A 14,643-nucleotide genomic window follows, 5' to 3' on the forward strand; every position below is an offset into this window, starting at 1 on the left:
TGCCCCTTCTTTTACTTGGGCACTGTATGGCGCTATTGGTGGGTCAGTGACGGCAGGGAATGGCGTTTGTCCCTGCAGCCTGTACAGAAGCCAGTGTGTACTTGCACAGATTCGTACTCGCTAGTCCTTGCTGGACCACCAATGGTGTCATGATGGCGACCCCGGTAAGAGAAGGGGCACTGTGGCTGGCACCGTTATGTGTTTTCTGGCTTCACAGGGAGGTTTTTCGGGAATCTCGCGGACATTCCCTTGAGAGTAGGAATATATGGTCTTAGATTTCACCGTGACTAGAAAAAAAAAAGTATAAAAAATGGCCGGCAGCAGTTTTCATGACCCTCTTGCAGCAGTTTTTCTTCTCATGACACATTGATAAATCTGGTGGGCACTTTGAATGAAATTAATTCTTGTGCCCACCATTTTGCACAAGTGCCCAATGCCAGGAAAGAGCATGAGCCTGTACAAGGCACAGTTACCCATCATGTGTTATTACTTGAGGGATTATGTGCAGTTGAATGAGTCGGAAAATATCAACAGCTTAAATATAAAACCCTTGTAAGGGCAAAAACTTTATACATTTTTTTCAGAACTGCTCTCCAGAATGGCAGAATCCAGCTGCATGTGTTGTCGGGAAATGTAGTCCAATGATTTTATCAGAGTCCGCTAATATGCCTCTGACAAGCTAAGTACAAACTACACTTCCCAGAGTGCATCAAGGCTCTTCACCTGCCCTCCTCTACAATACTCATTCGAATTCTATCATTCTCTTCATGAAGTATAAAATGTTCATTATTGTTTCTCGGTTGAGGCGGACATGTAAATGCTGACTAAAAATCTGCAAACGTTTTGTCTAACTCCGAAAGATATATTAGCAAAAAGCGGATCCTAACTCCGGGTTGGCTCTTGGTATATGTAGTTCGCTTCTCTAATTCAACAGTAGCTGATAGGAAGGCGAGGACTACATGCCCCAGAGTCTACCGCGTTCCTCAGAGAAACTGAGGGAGACGTTGACGGCCGCCGTAGCTCTTGGGATTTGTCGTTCACTTCTCTCAGTCACCAGTTACCGATGCAGGGGCGGGAACTACATATCCCAGATAACACCGCGCCCCTCAGAATAGCTGGGGGAGAGTGGGGCGTAGTTGTAAGAGCTGCCGAAGAAGAAGGCGATTAAGATGGCGGCTTGTGCCGCGCAGGGACTCTCCCCCAGCACCCAGCTCCTGTGAGGAGGGAGGAAGCCGAACAAGTCACCGCTCTCTGTCACACCGCGCTCTTCTCATCCTCCGTGCTCCCCCTCCATCTCCCGCCTCGTTTAATCCGGTTTCATCCTCGCTGTCAAGCCGCGGCCCGGCACAATGGGGGTGCAGGGCTTCCAGGAGTTCCTGGAGAAGAGATGCCCGGGGGCGGTGGTGCCCGTCGACCTGCTCAAGTTGGCACGGACGGTGGCCCGGCAACAGCACCGGGCGGGCCTGTCACCCGGGGGTTATCCGCCGGCCCCACCACCCCCTCCTCCACAGCTCCCCTGCCCGGCGGCGCCCCCCTCTCCTCCTCCCTGCCGGGTCCTGGTGGATGCGGACTCTGCTCTCCAGCGGCTCTATGGCGGCTACCAGACAGACTGGGTATGCGGGGGGCAGTGGAACGCCATGCTGGGATACCTGGCAGCGCTGTCCCAGGCCTGTCTCTACCAGGGGGGCCTGGAGCTGGTAGCCATGTTCAACGGCACGCTGGCCAAAGAGAGGCTGCCCGAGTGGGCCCGGCGGGCACAGGGCGAGCGGCAGACGGCTCAGCTTATTGTCAGCCACGTTGGAAACAAGGGCACCCCGCCCCCCCGGGCCTGGTTCCTGCCACCCGCCTGCCTGGCGCACTGCATTCGCCTGGCCATGATCCGGTTCAGAGTGAAGGTAACCAGGACTGTGCAGTGTGCCAACCTGTGCCATGTGTATATAGTAACCCCCTGTCTCCCCTCACATAATGGGCCTCACAGCACGTGCTTCCCACCCACTAGATGTCATGACAGCTGTGCCCATCCCCCCCCATCCAGTGAGACAGATGTGGACTTAGTTGCCACCTATAGACTAGCCCTGAGTCATGCCATCTATGCTGCTCTATGCACAATCAGGCATCATACCGCTTGCATGATTTTACATAGACATCTATGCCCAGGATATTTGGCAGCATGCTGGGAATTGTAGTCCCCGTAGCAGAGTTGATGTAGTCTGGTTGGCAAGTTGCGATCTGCTCCATCTTACCCATTGTGCCACAAACACCATGCAGCTCAATGATCGGGAGTGGATGGCGTCATAAGACGCTCCTGTCTGACGGACTTGGCTCCATTGTGTTCTATTGGGAAGGAGTCAGTGAAAGTGGCATCATGTGACATTAGTCGGGCACTGCCTGGCACAAGTAGACACTTTTACCACCCGACTCAGGTTGCATGATGTGACATTAAACATTTATGACCTGCAGCTTTCTTCTCTCCCATAGAAATCAATGGACACGTTTGATTGTCGGCTATACCCAGATGGCAATTTAATATGTGGGGGGGGCTGCATGACTGTCCCCAACATCTGCCGTCAGGGGGTGGCGAATAAAGGATCCAACATTTCCGATCCTTTGTTCTTCCAGGAGATGAGCGGAAATGTGTGTGGCGCCTCTTATTCCCAGCATGCATGTTTATGGGGAAGATCGCTGGCGGCCCAATGCGCATTCTGCTGATGAATGAGCATCCTAAGGCTATGTTCACACTGAGTTTTTTTGCAGGCGGAATTTCAGCCTCAAAATTCCGTTTGGAAGTTTGAGGCAGATTTTCCTTTCCCTGCACGCCGATTTTCGCGGCCATTGAGCGCCGCGGGCATAAAACGCCGCAAAATACGCTTTCTCTGCCTCCCATTGATGTCAATGGGAGGTCATAGGCATAAAAGCCAGAAGATAGGGCATGTCCCTTCTTTCTCCCGCGAGATAGTTTTACCGCTCGCGGGAAAAACACGCCTCTGCCACCCATTGAAATCAATGGGAGGCATTTTCGGGCCGTTTTTGACGAGTTTTGCGGCGCGGTTTCCGCGTCAAAAAAACTGTGTGTGAACATAGCTTAAAGGGGTTGTCCAGGATTTGAAAAACATGGCTGCTATCTTCCAAAAACTCGCCACCTGTCCATGGGCTGCCTGGTATTGCAGCTCAGCCCCATGGAAGTGAATATGACCGAGTTGTAATACCAGACACAACCTGTGGATGGGTGTGGCGCGTCTTTTAGAAGAACACAGCCATGTTTTTTCTAATCCTGGACAACCCCCTTAAGTTTGACAACCCCTTTAATTGCTTGACTCAGTCCTAGTCTATAGGTGACAACCATGCACTTTCCTATAAGGAGCCCGTGTGATCGGTCTGAAGACATTGATGGAGATTTACCAACAGTAGTGCAATATGAAAGGGGAGCAGTTGCCCTTAGCAACCAACATGGGTAGAATGGTGATCTGGTTGCTATTGGCAACACCTTTTTTCTTTTACTATTTTTGATAAATTTCCCCAAGTGTCTGTCTGTCCTGGTGCATATGGGCAGTGTGGATGGCATATTAATAGCAATTGTGCCCTAATTTATTTCACTAATGTCGCCAGCTTGGGTTTTCTAGATCTTAATCCTGCAAACCAATCCTTCTAATTCTGTCTTTTGGGTTCTCATGTGGGACATCTATTACTATCCCCCCTTTAGTGGCTTACGCTGCCTCTAGGATGCACGCTTTATTTTCAGCAAATATTACTAAAGGAGACGTATGAGATTAGAAAAACATGGCTGCTTCCTCCCAGATATAGCTCTACTGTTAGGCCCCATGCACACGAACGTGCTTTTGCGGCCGCAATTCCCCCGAAAATCCACGGGAGAATTGCGGCCCCATTCATTTCTATGGGGCCATGCACACGACTGTAGTTTTTGCGGTCTTTGCATGGCCCGGGATCCCGCACCGCAGAAAGCACGGGCATGTCTTATTACGGCCGTCTTCTGCGGTCCGGGCTCATTGAAAACAATGGCGGCGGTCATGTGCATGGCCCGCGACTGACAGTCCGCTGCCGGCCGACCCGAAAATCACTGCCGTGCACATGGCTATGGTCGTGTTCATGAGGCCTTAAGGTGCTTGTACACATTAGATGAATGTCGGCTGAACCTGATTTCAACATGCTTGATCCTTTGTTCTAGTGGGTGATGATCCGCCGCCAAAGGTGTCTAGCAGGAGGTATTCTCCTCTTTGAGTACACATGCATGCTAGGCTGCGCCTATGGGAGGATCGTTCATCTGATGGATGTCTAAGGCCCTGTTCACACGGCAGAATTTTTGCAGCGGATTCATTTCAATGGGAATTGAGTGCTTCTTTTTCCCGGTAGCTGAAAAAATCAGCAAGCCGGAAAAATAAGCGTCCTGCCTGATCTTGGGGCGGATTCTGCCCTTACCTCCCCTTGAAGTCAGTGGGAGGAGGAATCTTCCTGCCGATGGCAGGAATAATTTTGCCGCGGGACCCGCCATGCAAAATCTATTGTGTGAACTGACCCTAAGGTGTATGACCACCTTTATGTATGTGAATGCAATACCAGACACAGCCTATGCACAAGAGTGGCGCTGTTCCTGCAATGTAACAGCCATGTTTTTCTAATCTACATCCTCTTTATCTGTGACTAATCCTAGGTGACTGGCGAAGTGTTACTGACCGGCGGCTGGTATCCATGTTGTAATAACTTACATGTGTGCGGTCTGAGGCTGGGTGCCAGATTATTACAGCTTGGTCCCCAGAGGCCTAAGTCCTGACCAGCGAAGAATGTGGCCTCCGTGCTATGTGTATAACATGACTGTAGAGCAGATATTGTGCCTCATCCGCGCTTCATATAGATTGTCCAGTGTTATGTAAATAAAGCTTAAAAATTGTATAATGAGTAGTTCTGCAACATTCTAACTTTGCTCGAATTCCTCTACGTTCTCAAGATCTATGCTTGCTGTCAGTGAATAGGAACATTCTTGTTCGCATCCAGAAACCTGGTAATACTTATCACAGCTGAGTTAACTATTCAGTCAAGACAATCGTCTCAAGGCTGGTTACTCTATAGAGAACCTGTCGCTAGATTTTTCAGGGGTTAAGTTCAAGCCGTGATGCTGGAAATGCTGCTGACAAAATGATCAGTTTTAGGATTGTCTAAAAAGAAGTTATAAATTGTCGTTCGCTGTGTGTAAATGGCTTACCAGGAGACATCTGTGTGGGGCTAGGGGGGATGAGGAGTCGCGGTGTCCTGCCTGAAATGTCACCTATTCTAATTTGATTGATGGGATCCCATTGGAGGGAATAGCGTCCTCTACTAAAGAGTTCTTACAACTTTCACAAAACCTCAGCTGTAGGGAGAGCAGGACCCCTTTTCTGCCTCAGGATGCAAACAATAATTTTTCCTTTCACTGATCACAAGCAGAGATCTTGAAAATTGATGAGGAATTGAAACACAAAGTTGATTAGAAAGGTTTAAAACTATACAATGATTAAAGGGAAAAGTTTTGCTGGTGGTGCACACCCTTTACCCTTTTACAAGCCTAGCCACTGCTTCTGGATGATCTGGCGGCAGTCTCCACTCCACATGACCTGATCCAAAACCCTCTCCAGTGGTGCTCCGCACAGGTCTTGGTATGTGTCTTAACACCCCCAACTAAGGGTTATTGCTGTGGGCAGATTGTTCAAATGGGCGCCTGTGCTGGTAAGGATGGGCACCACTGGTCCGAGTAGAACTCAAACTTCGGTTTGGCAGATTTTCTCTCAATTTAACCATTTTTATTTCAATTGTATCTGGGGAAATGGGTAACAACCAGGTTGTCTCGCTGCTTCTCTAGAGCGTTGAATGACAAATATGCATAGTTCTGCTCCGTTCACATCATGTTATAGCATCCTGCGCAAACCACCTGGTTTTTCATGTAGGCCCTGTTCACATCTGTCAGGTAATTCCGATGCTCTGTCCGTCAGTGGCGCAGGTCAAGGGAATACCAGAAGTGACGATTTTGTTGCACCACGGACTCAACCGGCGGCCGATGGAACCCATAGACTTTAATGGGTTCCAGCGTCTTTCGGTCGCGGTGTCTGGTTTTGTGCTATCGTTTCCGGTAATCTCTGCTGGATCCTCGACTGAGGCCTCTAATGGATCCTCCAAAGCACATGTGAACAGTGGCTAATCATGTGAAAAAAGATGTCAAACCGGATCCCTCTCCTGTAGCCATAGACCTGCCTTGTACAGAAAAAGATTCTTCAAGATCCTGTTGTTCAACAGGACAGAAAAATTAAACTCTGTTTGTTTGTATGTCATGTGAAAAAAACTGGATCCCGATGGAAACTTGTAAGGCTGGGTTCACATCTGTTAGTATTTTTTCCATTCGGGGAAGGATCAGAACTAGAAAAATAGAAGCGCCAGATCTGTCGCTTGACGGACATCAACGGAGCTTATTAACGTTTACATTTTTTGGGGTTTCCTTCATGGTGTCTGCTGTTTTCAAGACGAAATAGAGTAGCGTGCTGAACAGGATGCTGACGTGATGTGAAAAGGGCCGAACATGTCGGGTTTGCCATTTAGGAAAGCTGGGTCATAGCACCCCTTGTGGGAGCTGTAATGGTAGCCATACAAGTTGTCACCCAGCTTTCCTGGAAACAGATATAACCAAAGAACGGCTGGATAGGATTGATAAGTTGACGTAGTGTGACAACTCCAGGACTTCACTGGATAATAATTGGTGATTTATTTTTATACTAGGTGGCGATGTTTTGTCTGATGAGAATGGAGATTAGTTTGGTGGATGTTGCTTTTATGCAGCGTTAGATTAGTGTACAGTGTTGCACTATTGTGTTTTATAACCTATAACCTTGCTGGATTTCCTCGTTCATTGTAGCAGGATAATGGTGTAGTGCGGGTCATTCATTTCTAGCAATGTAAGGCTCCCTGCTGTGCTTCCTAAAAAGCTCACTATTTTGTAATTGGTCTAAACGGATTTCTTAAATCAAGTGAAGATGGCGTCTCTATTGAATGGGTGACCTTTGACCCTTTGTTACTAAAGCTGTGTATACACTAAAGATAGCTAATCCTCCCGCCCCCCATACACATGCACACTGGGCTCAGCTGAGCGTGCATATGTGTTCTATAGGGACATGGAAATAAGCCGCTGCCAGACAACTGGCATCAGCTTATCTCCTGTGGAAACTAAGGATCGGCCATGTTGAAATCCTACATGCCCGATCCTTCTTTGCCCCAACATCTGCTGTTGGGGGGGGACGACGACGACAGACTGGACACCCCCATGCAGATCAGATAGTCGTCCGGTCCTACTGAGATAAGCGGGTTGAGCCGACTGTCCTCTGACGTGTATGGGCACCGTAATGCAAATTTAGTTTTGGGAATTGTTTAGAGCCAAGAGAAACTGGTATATTTAGTAGTTAAGCATCTCCAAGAAGCACTGAGCATATAAAGGAAGCACAACTATCGGAGAGTATTTTATATAGATGCTTTTTTGTTGATTAGGTGCCCCCCAAAGAATAGCTGATCCCCATCAATCACTGTTCGCACCAGCAATACACAGCGCCCAATGGAAGCGATGCGTGTAATACATAGATGCCAGCCGTCGTCCAGAGGCTCCCTCTACAGTGGCTTTCAGCTCTAGTGAAAGTATCGATGGAGAACCCCCCCCCCCCCCCCACTTCTTTCACATGCCCTTATGGTGCAAATGGAAAAGGGTTTTTCCTTTTTAAAGGGTTTGTTCCAACTGGATGACCCCATCTTAGAATGAAGCTACCTCAACGATCAGCTGATAACCACAGGTCCGGCCTCTCTAGCCCTCGGACTTCAGCTGTTTTTGTGGGCGTTTATTACTACAGGGAAAATGTAGTATAAGGACGCAGTCACACGTGGAAGATTTTGTGACTGAAAATCAGTTCCATTCATTTGTGGAGTTGTTCTTGCAGCAGGTGCATGGATTCTGCAAGCTCCAATCAGATGAATTGAATTACAGTCGCAGAAAGTTCTGCACCAAAATCTGCTGTGTGTGACTGCAACCTTACACGTTCACATGAATGGGCAACCGTGGGGTATATAGTTGTGTTAAGGATGCCAGGGAGAACAGCATGGTTTGGGTAGGTGAATGACTTTTGGCCTTTCCATAGACGTGCTGACATCTATTATTAGGCATCAGCACAGTCTACCGGAGGCGGTTTTGGATTACGGCGATGTTCTTCGCAATGGTGTCATCCATTACCTTGACTACCGCTGTAATCACAGTAGCAGATTTTTGCCCATACTACTATTTTTACCCAAGTAAAACGTCTTTTCTGAATACACCCATTGAGCCTCATGACTTATGAAATTTCTGACTGCTATATTACTGCCCCCTATGGACAAGAATATGAATGGTAGCCACTCGCATTTTCGGCCCGTGCCCCCCCATACAAATTATGTGAGCATGCACATCCCGTAAAAATGAAAAGAACGGACGTATTCCATCATTTTAGGAACGTTTCTATGGCCCGTACACCTTCCCACAAATATACGGGAAGGTTTCCATGGTCAATAGAAGTGAATGGGTCTGTAATTACGGTCCGCAATTATGGACGATTTTTACGTTCGTGCGCACGGGGCCAGAGGATGATAGTATGACCAGCGACCGCTTAGAGTATACCCTGTGCTGAGTGTTAGGCGGCATGTACACAACTGTGCCCGTAATCACGGTCCGTGATTACGGATGCTGACGGCCGCGGACATCCACTCGCATTTGCGGCCTGTGCTCCCATATAAAGTATGAGAGCACGGTCCGTAAAAAGCAAAAAATTTCTTATATTTTACGGAGCCTTTATACGTCCGGACACCTTCCCGTAAATACGGGAAGATGTCCGGCTATAGAAATGAATGGGTGCGTAATTACGGACTAAATCTACAGTCATGTGCATGGGGCCTTAGATTGATGTATTATTTAGCTGGTAGGGTTGACAAGTGGTAGGACGCCCTGTGATGTAGATTGCCCTAGTGGTGGCAGCTGTAAATTTGCCCTCCTAGACCTGCGTGTACCAGCGAGGATGAAAATGCTTCAAAAGTAAAGACTGTATCTCGTCTACAGAAGTCAGATGTAATAGTCAGCAGATGTCATATTATTTATGAAGCGCGGAGAACAGAGGTTTGTACATTCACACCCAGCGCCAGGGCGTCATGTAAAGGCCATTTATTTGTCTTGATCTCTTAGATAAGTTTAGGTTGACTTTGCTTTTGTTGATTTCTGATCGGGGCAGGACCGTGAAACATTAGTCGGGCGCTGACGGGTTGGTCAGAATAGAGACTAAGTGTGTGGCAAAGATGTGTTTTATCTGTAAGCTCCCGCTGAGGGTGAACATGATGGGAGTCATTAGAAGAATCCTTTTTCTAGATTTACAATGGAGACTAATATTATATTATAGACCAGCGGTCGTCAACCTGTGGCACTACAACTCCCAGCATGCTGTGACAGGCACAGACTGAGTGATTTAGACTCTTATGATCTTTCTGCCAATGTAAAGTTTGAGAAGTATTGAGGAGGAGCAGATATAATTCTAGTAGCTCTATGGGGGGTTGGGAAAGACTTCAATACTCGTGGGTTGGCAGGTAGTTCACACTTATTTCTTACGTAGTTTTTCATTTGTAGCGGTGAGCTATGAAATCTAACGTTTCTTTAGCGCCAAGACTAGAAGGCTGGACGTGTCTCATATAATGCAGGTATAGTCTATGGTACTCTATACAGATGGGGACATTGGTAATAGATTTATACCCATTTAAAATGCCAATGCAGAATGGTAAATGAAAAATGCTCCATAGATTCACTTATATTGGCTTCAATTAAGGTTTATCAGTGGGAACCAAGTGCACCCATATTTATAGTCTTCCCATATTTGAAATCCTCTATTTGAGGGCGTAACTACTCGTGTCCCTGTTCTAGGGAGGAAAAAAATTGTGACATCCTAGAAGCATGCCAAACGGGTAGATTGGCGGGGGTCCTGGTGCTGAGACCCCCACTGATGTCTGAACGAGGTGCCCCGTTTAGCTTTTCTGGTTCTCTTGTGATAGGTTGATTAGCCTTGTACGGACTATAGACTTATTTACTCTATAGCCTGTATGCCGCTTATCTCAGCTCTCCAAAAGGGCGATCAGAACGGAAGGGGACAGCACTAAGCCAATGGTGGGGTCTTAGCACCTGGACCCCCACCAATTGCAACGTCTGACATGTCGCTATGACGTCTGAAGTTTTTTTTTTTAAACTATAGCGACCCTTTAAACATTAAAGTGAACCAGCAGGTACGCAGGAAATCGCCAACTCCGTAATAAGATGGAATTGATGTGCAGTTGCCTGAGCTATGCGTTGGCGGTGTATAGAGTAAATATTACACAGACCAACAATGTTGGGAGTGGAAGCTGACCATAGACATTTCATAGATGTTCTACTGACCGCATCTACCCCAGACTCCCCCATTAATGACTATTGGAGAGGGCTAAGGGTATGTGCACACGACAACGCCAAATACGTCTGAAATTACGGCGCTGTTTTCAGGAGAAAACCGCTCTTGAATTTCAGACGTTTTTACAAGTGCACGCGTTTATCGCTGCGTCTTTTACGGACGTAATTGGAGCTGGTTTTTATTGGCGTCAATGAAAAACTGCTCCAATTACGTCCCAACCAGTGTCCTGCACTTCTTTGCCGCGGGCGTAATTTTACGCGCCGTCTTTTGACAGCGATGCGTAAAATGACAGCTCGTCGGCACAGAACATCGTAAGACCCATTGCAAGCAATGGGCAGATGTTTGCCGACGTATTGGAGCCGTCTTTTCAGGCGTAATGCGAGGCGTAAAACGCCTCCATCGCGTCTCAAAAGAGGTTGTGTGAACATACCCTAATGTTCATGTTATTTTAATAGAGCAGATTCCAGACACCTCAGTTGGATCCATTGACTTATTGGACACGTCTATGATCATGGACATGCGCTGTTTCTTCTGCCTGGTTGTTTTTCACTATAGGGATAAGGCTGGACATTGCACGGTATCTGTTTTTCCCATGAATAGCTGCATGGACTGGACCAGCTAGCTCTTCCCTCTAATCTTAAAAAGGAGACCACCAATATTATTCTGTCCTTCCCCTTCAGCCTTGAGTATAAAACCTCCATACAAGCTGCAGAGCTGGTTATGTCAGAGCTTGATGCTCTGCAGCCGCTGTCATGATGAATTCATTGCTGGCTTAATAGGAAGACGTCTAACATGGGGCCGGGGTGACACAATATTGTATAGTGATGAGTCTGACACGATCCCAGCATAAGCCCGGGTCTATGTAACGTTCAATGCCATAAACCTCTGTTCTTGGAAAATGTCCTAACATTTGCTTTTAATAAAGTTTTTGAAACTGCTTCGGGCATGTTTTTTTTTTTTCTCTGTAGATGTCCCACATGAGCATTTCCTCCTGGGCCGCGTCCTTCCCTCGCTTGTGGGTGTCTCTGGGTGATTTCTACCATCTCCGCTGTCTTGTCTTCGGCTTTTTCTGCTCCTTATTTATTGCTTGGCTTCTGAATTCTTTTGTGCTGTGACAAGAATACGCAATAATCACACCCCCGATGACCCTTCCTGCATTTCAGGTGTTTCAGAGTTTGGAGGATCATCACCTGGAAGTAGTATCTTTCTTTCGGGAGAATGGATTTCATGGCCTCATTGCTCATGACTCTGAGTATGCTTTGTGTAACATCCCTTCTTACTACAGTTCTCACGCCCTCAAGCTCAGCTGGAATGGGAAGAATCTTACTACCAACCAGTTTCTAATGCAAGAGGTCGCCAAACAGCTGGGCCTCAAGATGAGCAACTTCCCCATCTTCGCTGCCCTGTTGGGTAAGGCGGCAACCAAGGAGCAAGATACTGCAGCTTAAAGGGCGCGTTTATGCTGCTGTGATTTCTGTCCATTGTGTGCCTCATGCATATAACTGTATTTGCCATCCCTATCACACACATTTCCAATATGGTGGTAATACATTTCAATGGGGCCATGCATGCTGTCATTTAATATGGAGATTTTTTTTTATTTATTTGCAAGTTCCACACACAAAAAAAATGACACCAGGCACCATTGGATGCTGTGTATCGGACCATGATCTCCCTTAGAAGTCCTCTTTTTAAAGCTTCTAGGGAAAAAATACACCCCACATGGAACTACGGTTGTATGAATGGCGCATAAAGCCATACAATAATTTGGAATTGCATTATAACTAATTTCTAATTAGACTGAAATATAGTTTAAAGGGAATTTCCAACTTTACGACCATTTTTTACTATTCGAGCGCATCTAAAATGAAGCAACATTGCAAATAGTGTCAATTAAAAATCTATAGTTTTGTGTCTATAGCTCCTATGCAGACTACAAACAAACCCTGTGTAGTCAGATCCATCTGTTACCTAAGGGCATGTTCAGACATGGCGAACAATTTCTGCTGCAGATTTTGCTGTGAATTAATGTCAGAATCTACATATGAAACTTGCAGATTTAGTTGCTGATATCGTAGCCTGTGTCGTAGGTTTCAGCGTATGCATTGCAAAAGCAGAAATATCTGGCGATATCTGCTGCTTTTCCGCAAGAGACTGAGCATTCAGCAGATTGGAAAGTTTGAAGCATGCTCTATTTTCACTGCAGATTTTTTTACGTTACATGTGGATGTGGTTTTAAAAGCCCATCCACTTGTATTGTGCTGTATATTGAAGCGAAATCCGCAATGCAAATACGCCACGTCTGAACGTGCCCTAATTTAACTTCATTGGTTGATTAGCAAGTAGTAGGGGACTGATGGTTTTCAATATGACTATAAACCCTGTGCAGTCTGTCACAATGGAGACACGTAGGTGCTGTAGACCTAAAAGTAGATTTTAAATTCAGACTTTGTAAAGTTGCTTTAATTTTTATTTCAGATGGAACATTAAAAAAAAAAAAAATGGTTGTGAAGGTATACATTTTTTTTTTTTTTGATACAACAGTGCATCAGTGTGTTTGGTGCAACTTTTGTATTCTCATCTTATTAAAAATAATTTTTGCTTTTTGAGATACAGCTGCTTTGTATCCTGTAGACCGAGCAGCTGTATGTTAGCGCTGAGGCCTGACACGCAAGATCCACCTGTTAACGATCACCTGTAAGTTATGGATTTATATGTGATCGGAAACCGCTCGATGCTGCTGAACTGACGGATACAGCTGCTCTGTACACAGGATACAAAGTAGCTGTATTTCAAAAAGTAAAAATCATTTTTAACCAAATGTAATTACAAAGTTTCACCAAACACACTAATACACATTTTTATTAAAAAAAAACAACAAACTTTTTCAAAGGTGTACAAAGCCTTTAAGGAAAATCTAGGGGGGACATTTATCAAATGGAAATTAAAAGAGGAGCAGTTGCCCATAGCAACCAGTCAGGTTGCAGTTTTACGACAAAGGTTCGAAAAATTTGTTGGTTCCTATGGCCAAACTGCTCCACTTTTCCTATAAAAATGTTGGTTATACTAAATGGATTGTTTGGTCCAGATAACCCAATTCATATGGCTTAATTTTTGCCGCTCTTCTGTCCCAAAGGAAAGGGTTTCCTCCTTCCCTGTGGTGAGAGTCAATCCTGTTGTGCCCTTAGAGGGTTTTGCATGTGAACGGACCCTAAATGTTAAATGAGTGCGCTGGAGTCTGGATGATATTTCCACCATTATATAATGAAGGGGTCTGACAAAGCAGAAAACTCGGGGTCTCCTGCTCCATACAGTACATAGTGCACCGAGAGATGATTCAGATCACACAGGGTTAATGACACCTGCTCTTCACTTTATTAAAGGAAATCTCCATCTTTGCACAGCGTTCCACAGGTTACATCTGCATAAAATGTTGACTCTTCACATGTAAATCACAATTGCTTTTTAATGATGATATTTTAGCCCCTAGTCAAACAGAGCACTATATCCAGGAGTCTGCTGTTACCAGAGAGCAGTGCATTGTGCGTTATTAGGTCACATGACTGTTTTCATGGTACAGAAAAGCTGTGTACACATACCAAAAAGGAACCGTCAGAATTGCAAAAATGCAGCAGTATTACACCTGTCTGAAACCAGCCTGAAATGTTGTTTAAAGGCAGAATTGTCTCAACTGTAGTGCGGATACCTCTGCTTCCCTAGATGACAGCCATGGGGTTGCCCCTAGATGACAGCCATGGGGTCTCCCTTAGATGACAGCCATGGGGTCTCCCCTAGATGACAGCCATGGGGTCTCCCCTAGATGACAGCCGTGGGGTCTCCCCTAGATGACAGCCGTGGGGTCTCCCCTAGATGACAGCCATGGGGGTCTCCCCTGGATGACAGCCATGGGGTCTCCCCTAGATGACAGACATGGAGTCTCCCCTAGATGACAGACATGGAGTCTCCCCTAGATGACAGCATTGTGGTCTCCCCTAGATGACAGCCGTGGGGTCTCCCCTAGATGACAGCCATGGGGTCCCCCCTAGATGACAGCCATGGAGTCTCCCCTAGATGACAGCCATGGAGTCTCCCCTAGATGACAGCCATGGAGTCTCCCCTAGATGACAGCCATGGAGTCTCCCCTAGATGACAGCCATGGGTCTCCCCTAGATGA

The 14,643-nt window shown here is 46.4% G+C and overlaps 1 protein-coding gene across 2 annotated transcripts in view; it reads left to right on the forward strand.

Annotated features, from left to right (window-relative positions):
• Positions 1-987: 987 nt before the first annotated feature.
• Positions 988-14,643, forward strand: part of FAM120C (family with sequence similarity 120 member C) — a 29,415-nt gene continuing 15,759 nt past the window's right edge. The window contains exons 1-2 of one of the 2 annotated variants that reach the window (XM_075835242.1): positions 988-1,895; positions 11,633-11,879. In XM_075835242.1, the coding sequence (XP_075691357.1) occupies positions 1,350-1,895; positions 11,633-11,879 (793 nt within the window). In that variant the 5' untranslated portion in view covers positions 988-1,349. The remainder of the gene's footprint in view (positions 1,896-11,632; positions 11,880-14,643) is intronic. The other variant, XM_075835241.1, reaches the window with a different exon arrangement.

This window comes from Rhinoderma darwinii, chromosome 8, assembly GCF_050947455.1.
Source record: "Rhinoderma darwinii isolate aRhiDar2 chromosome 8, aRhiDar2.hap1, whole genome shotgun sequence".
NCBI classification, from domain to species: Eukaryota; Metazoa; Chordata; class Amphibia; order Anura; family Rhinodermatidae; genus Rhinoderma; species Rhinoderma darwinii.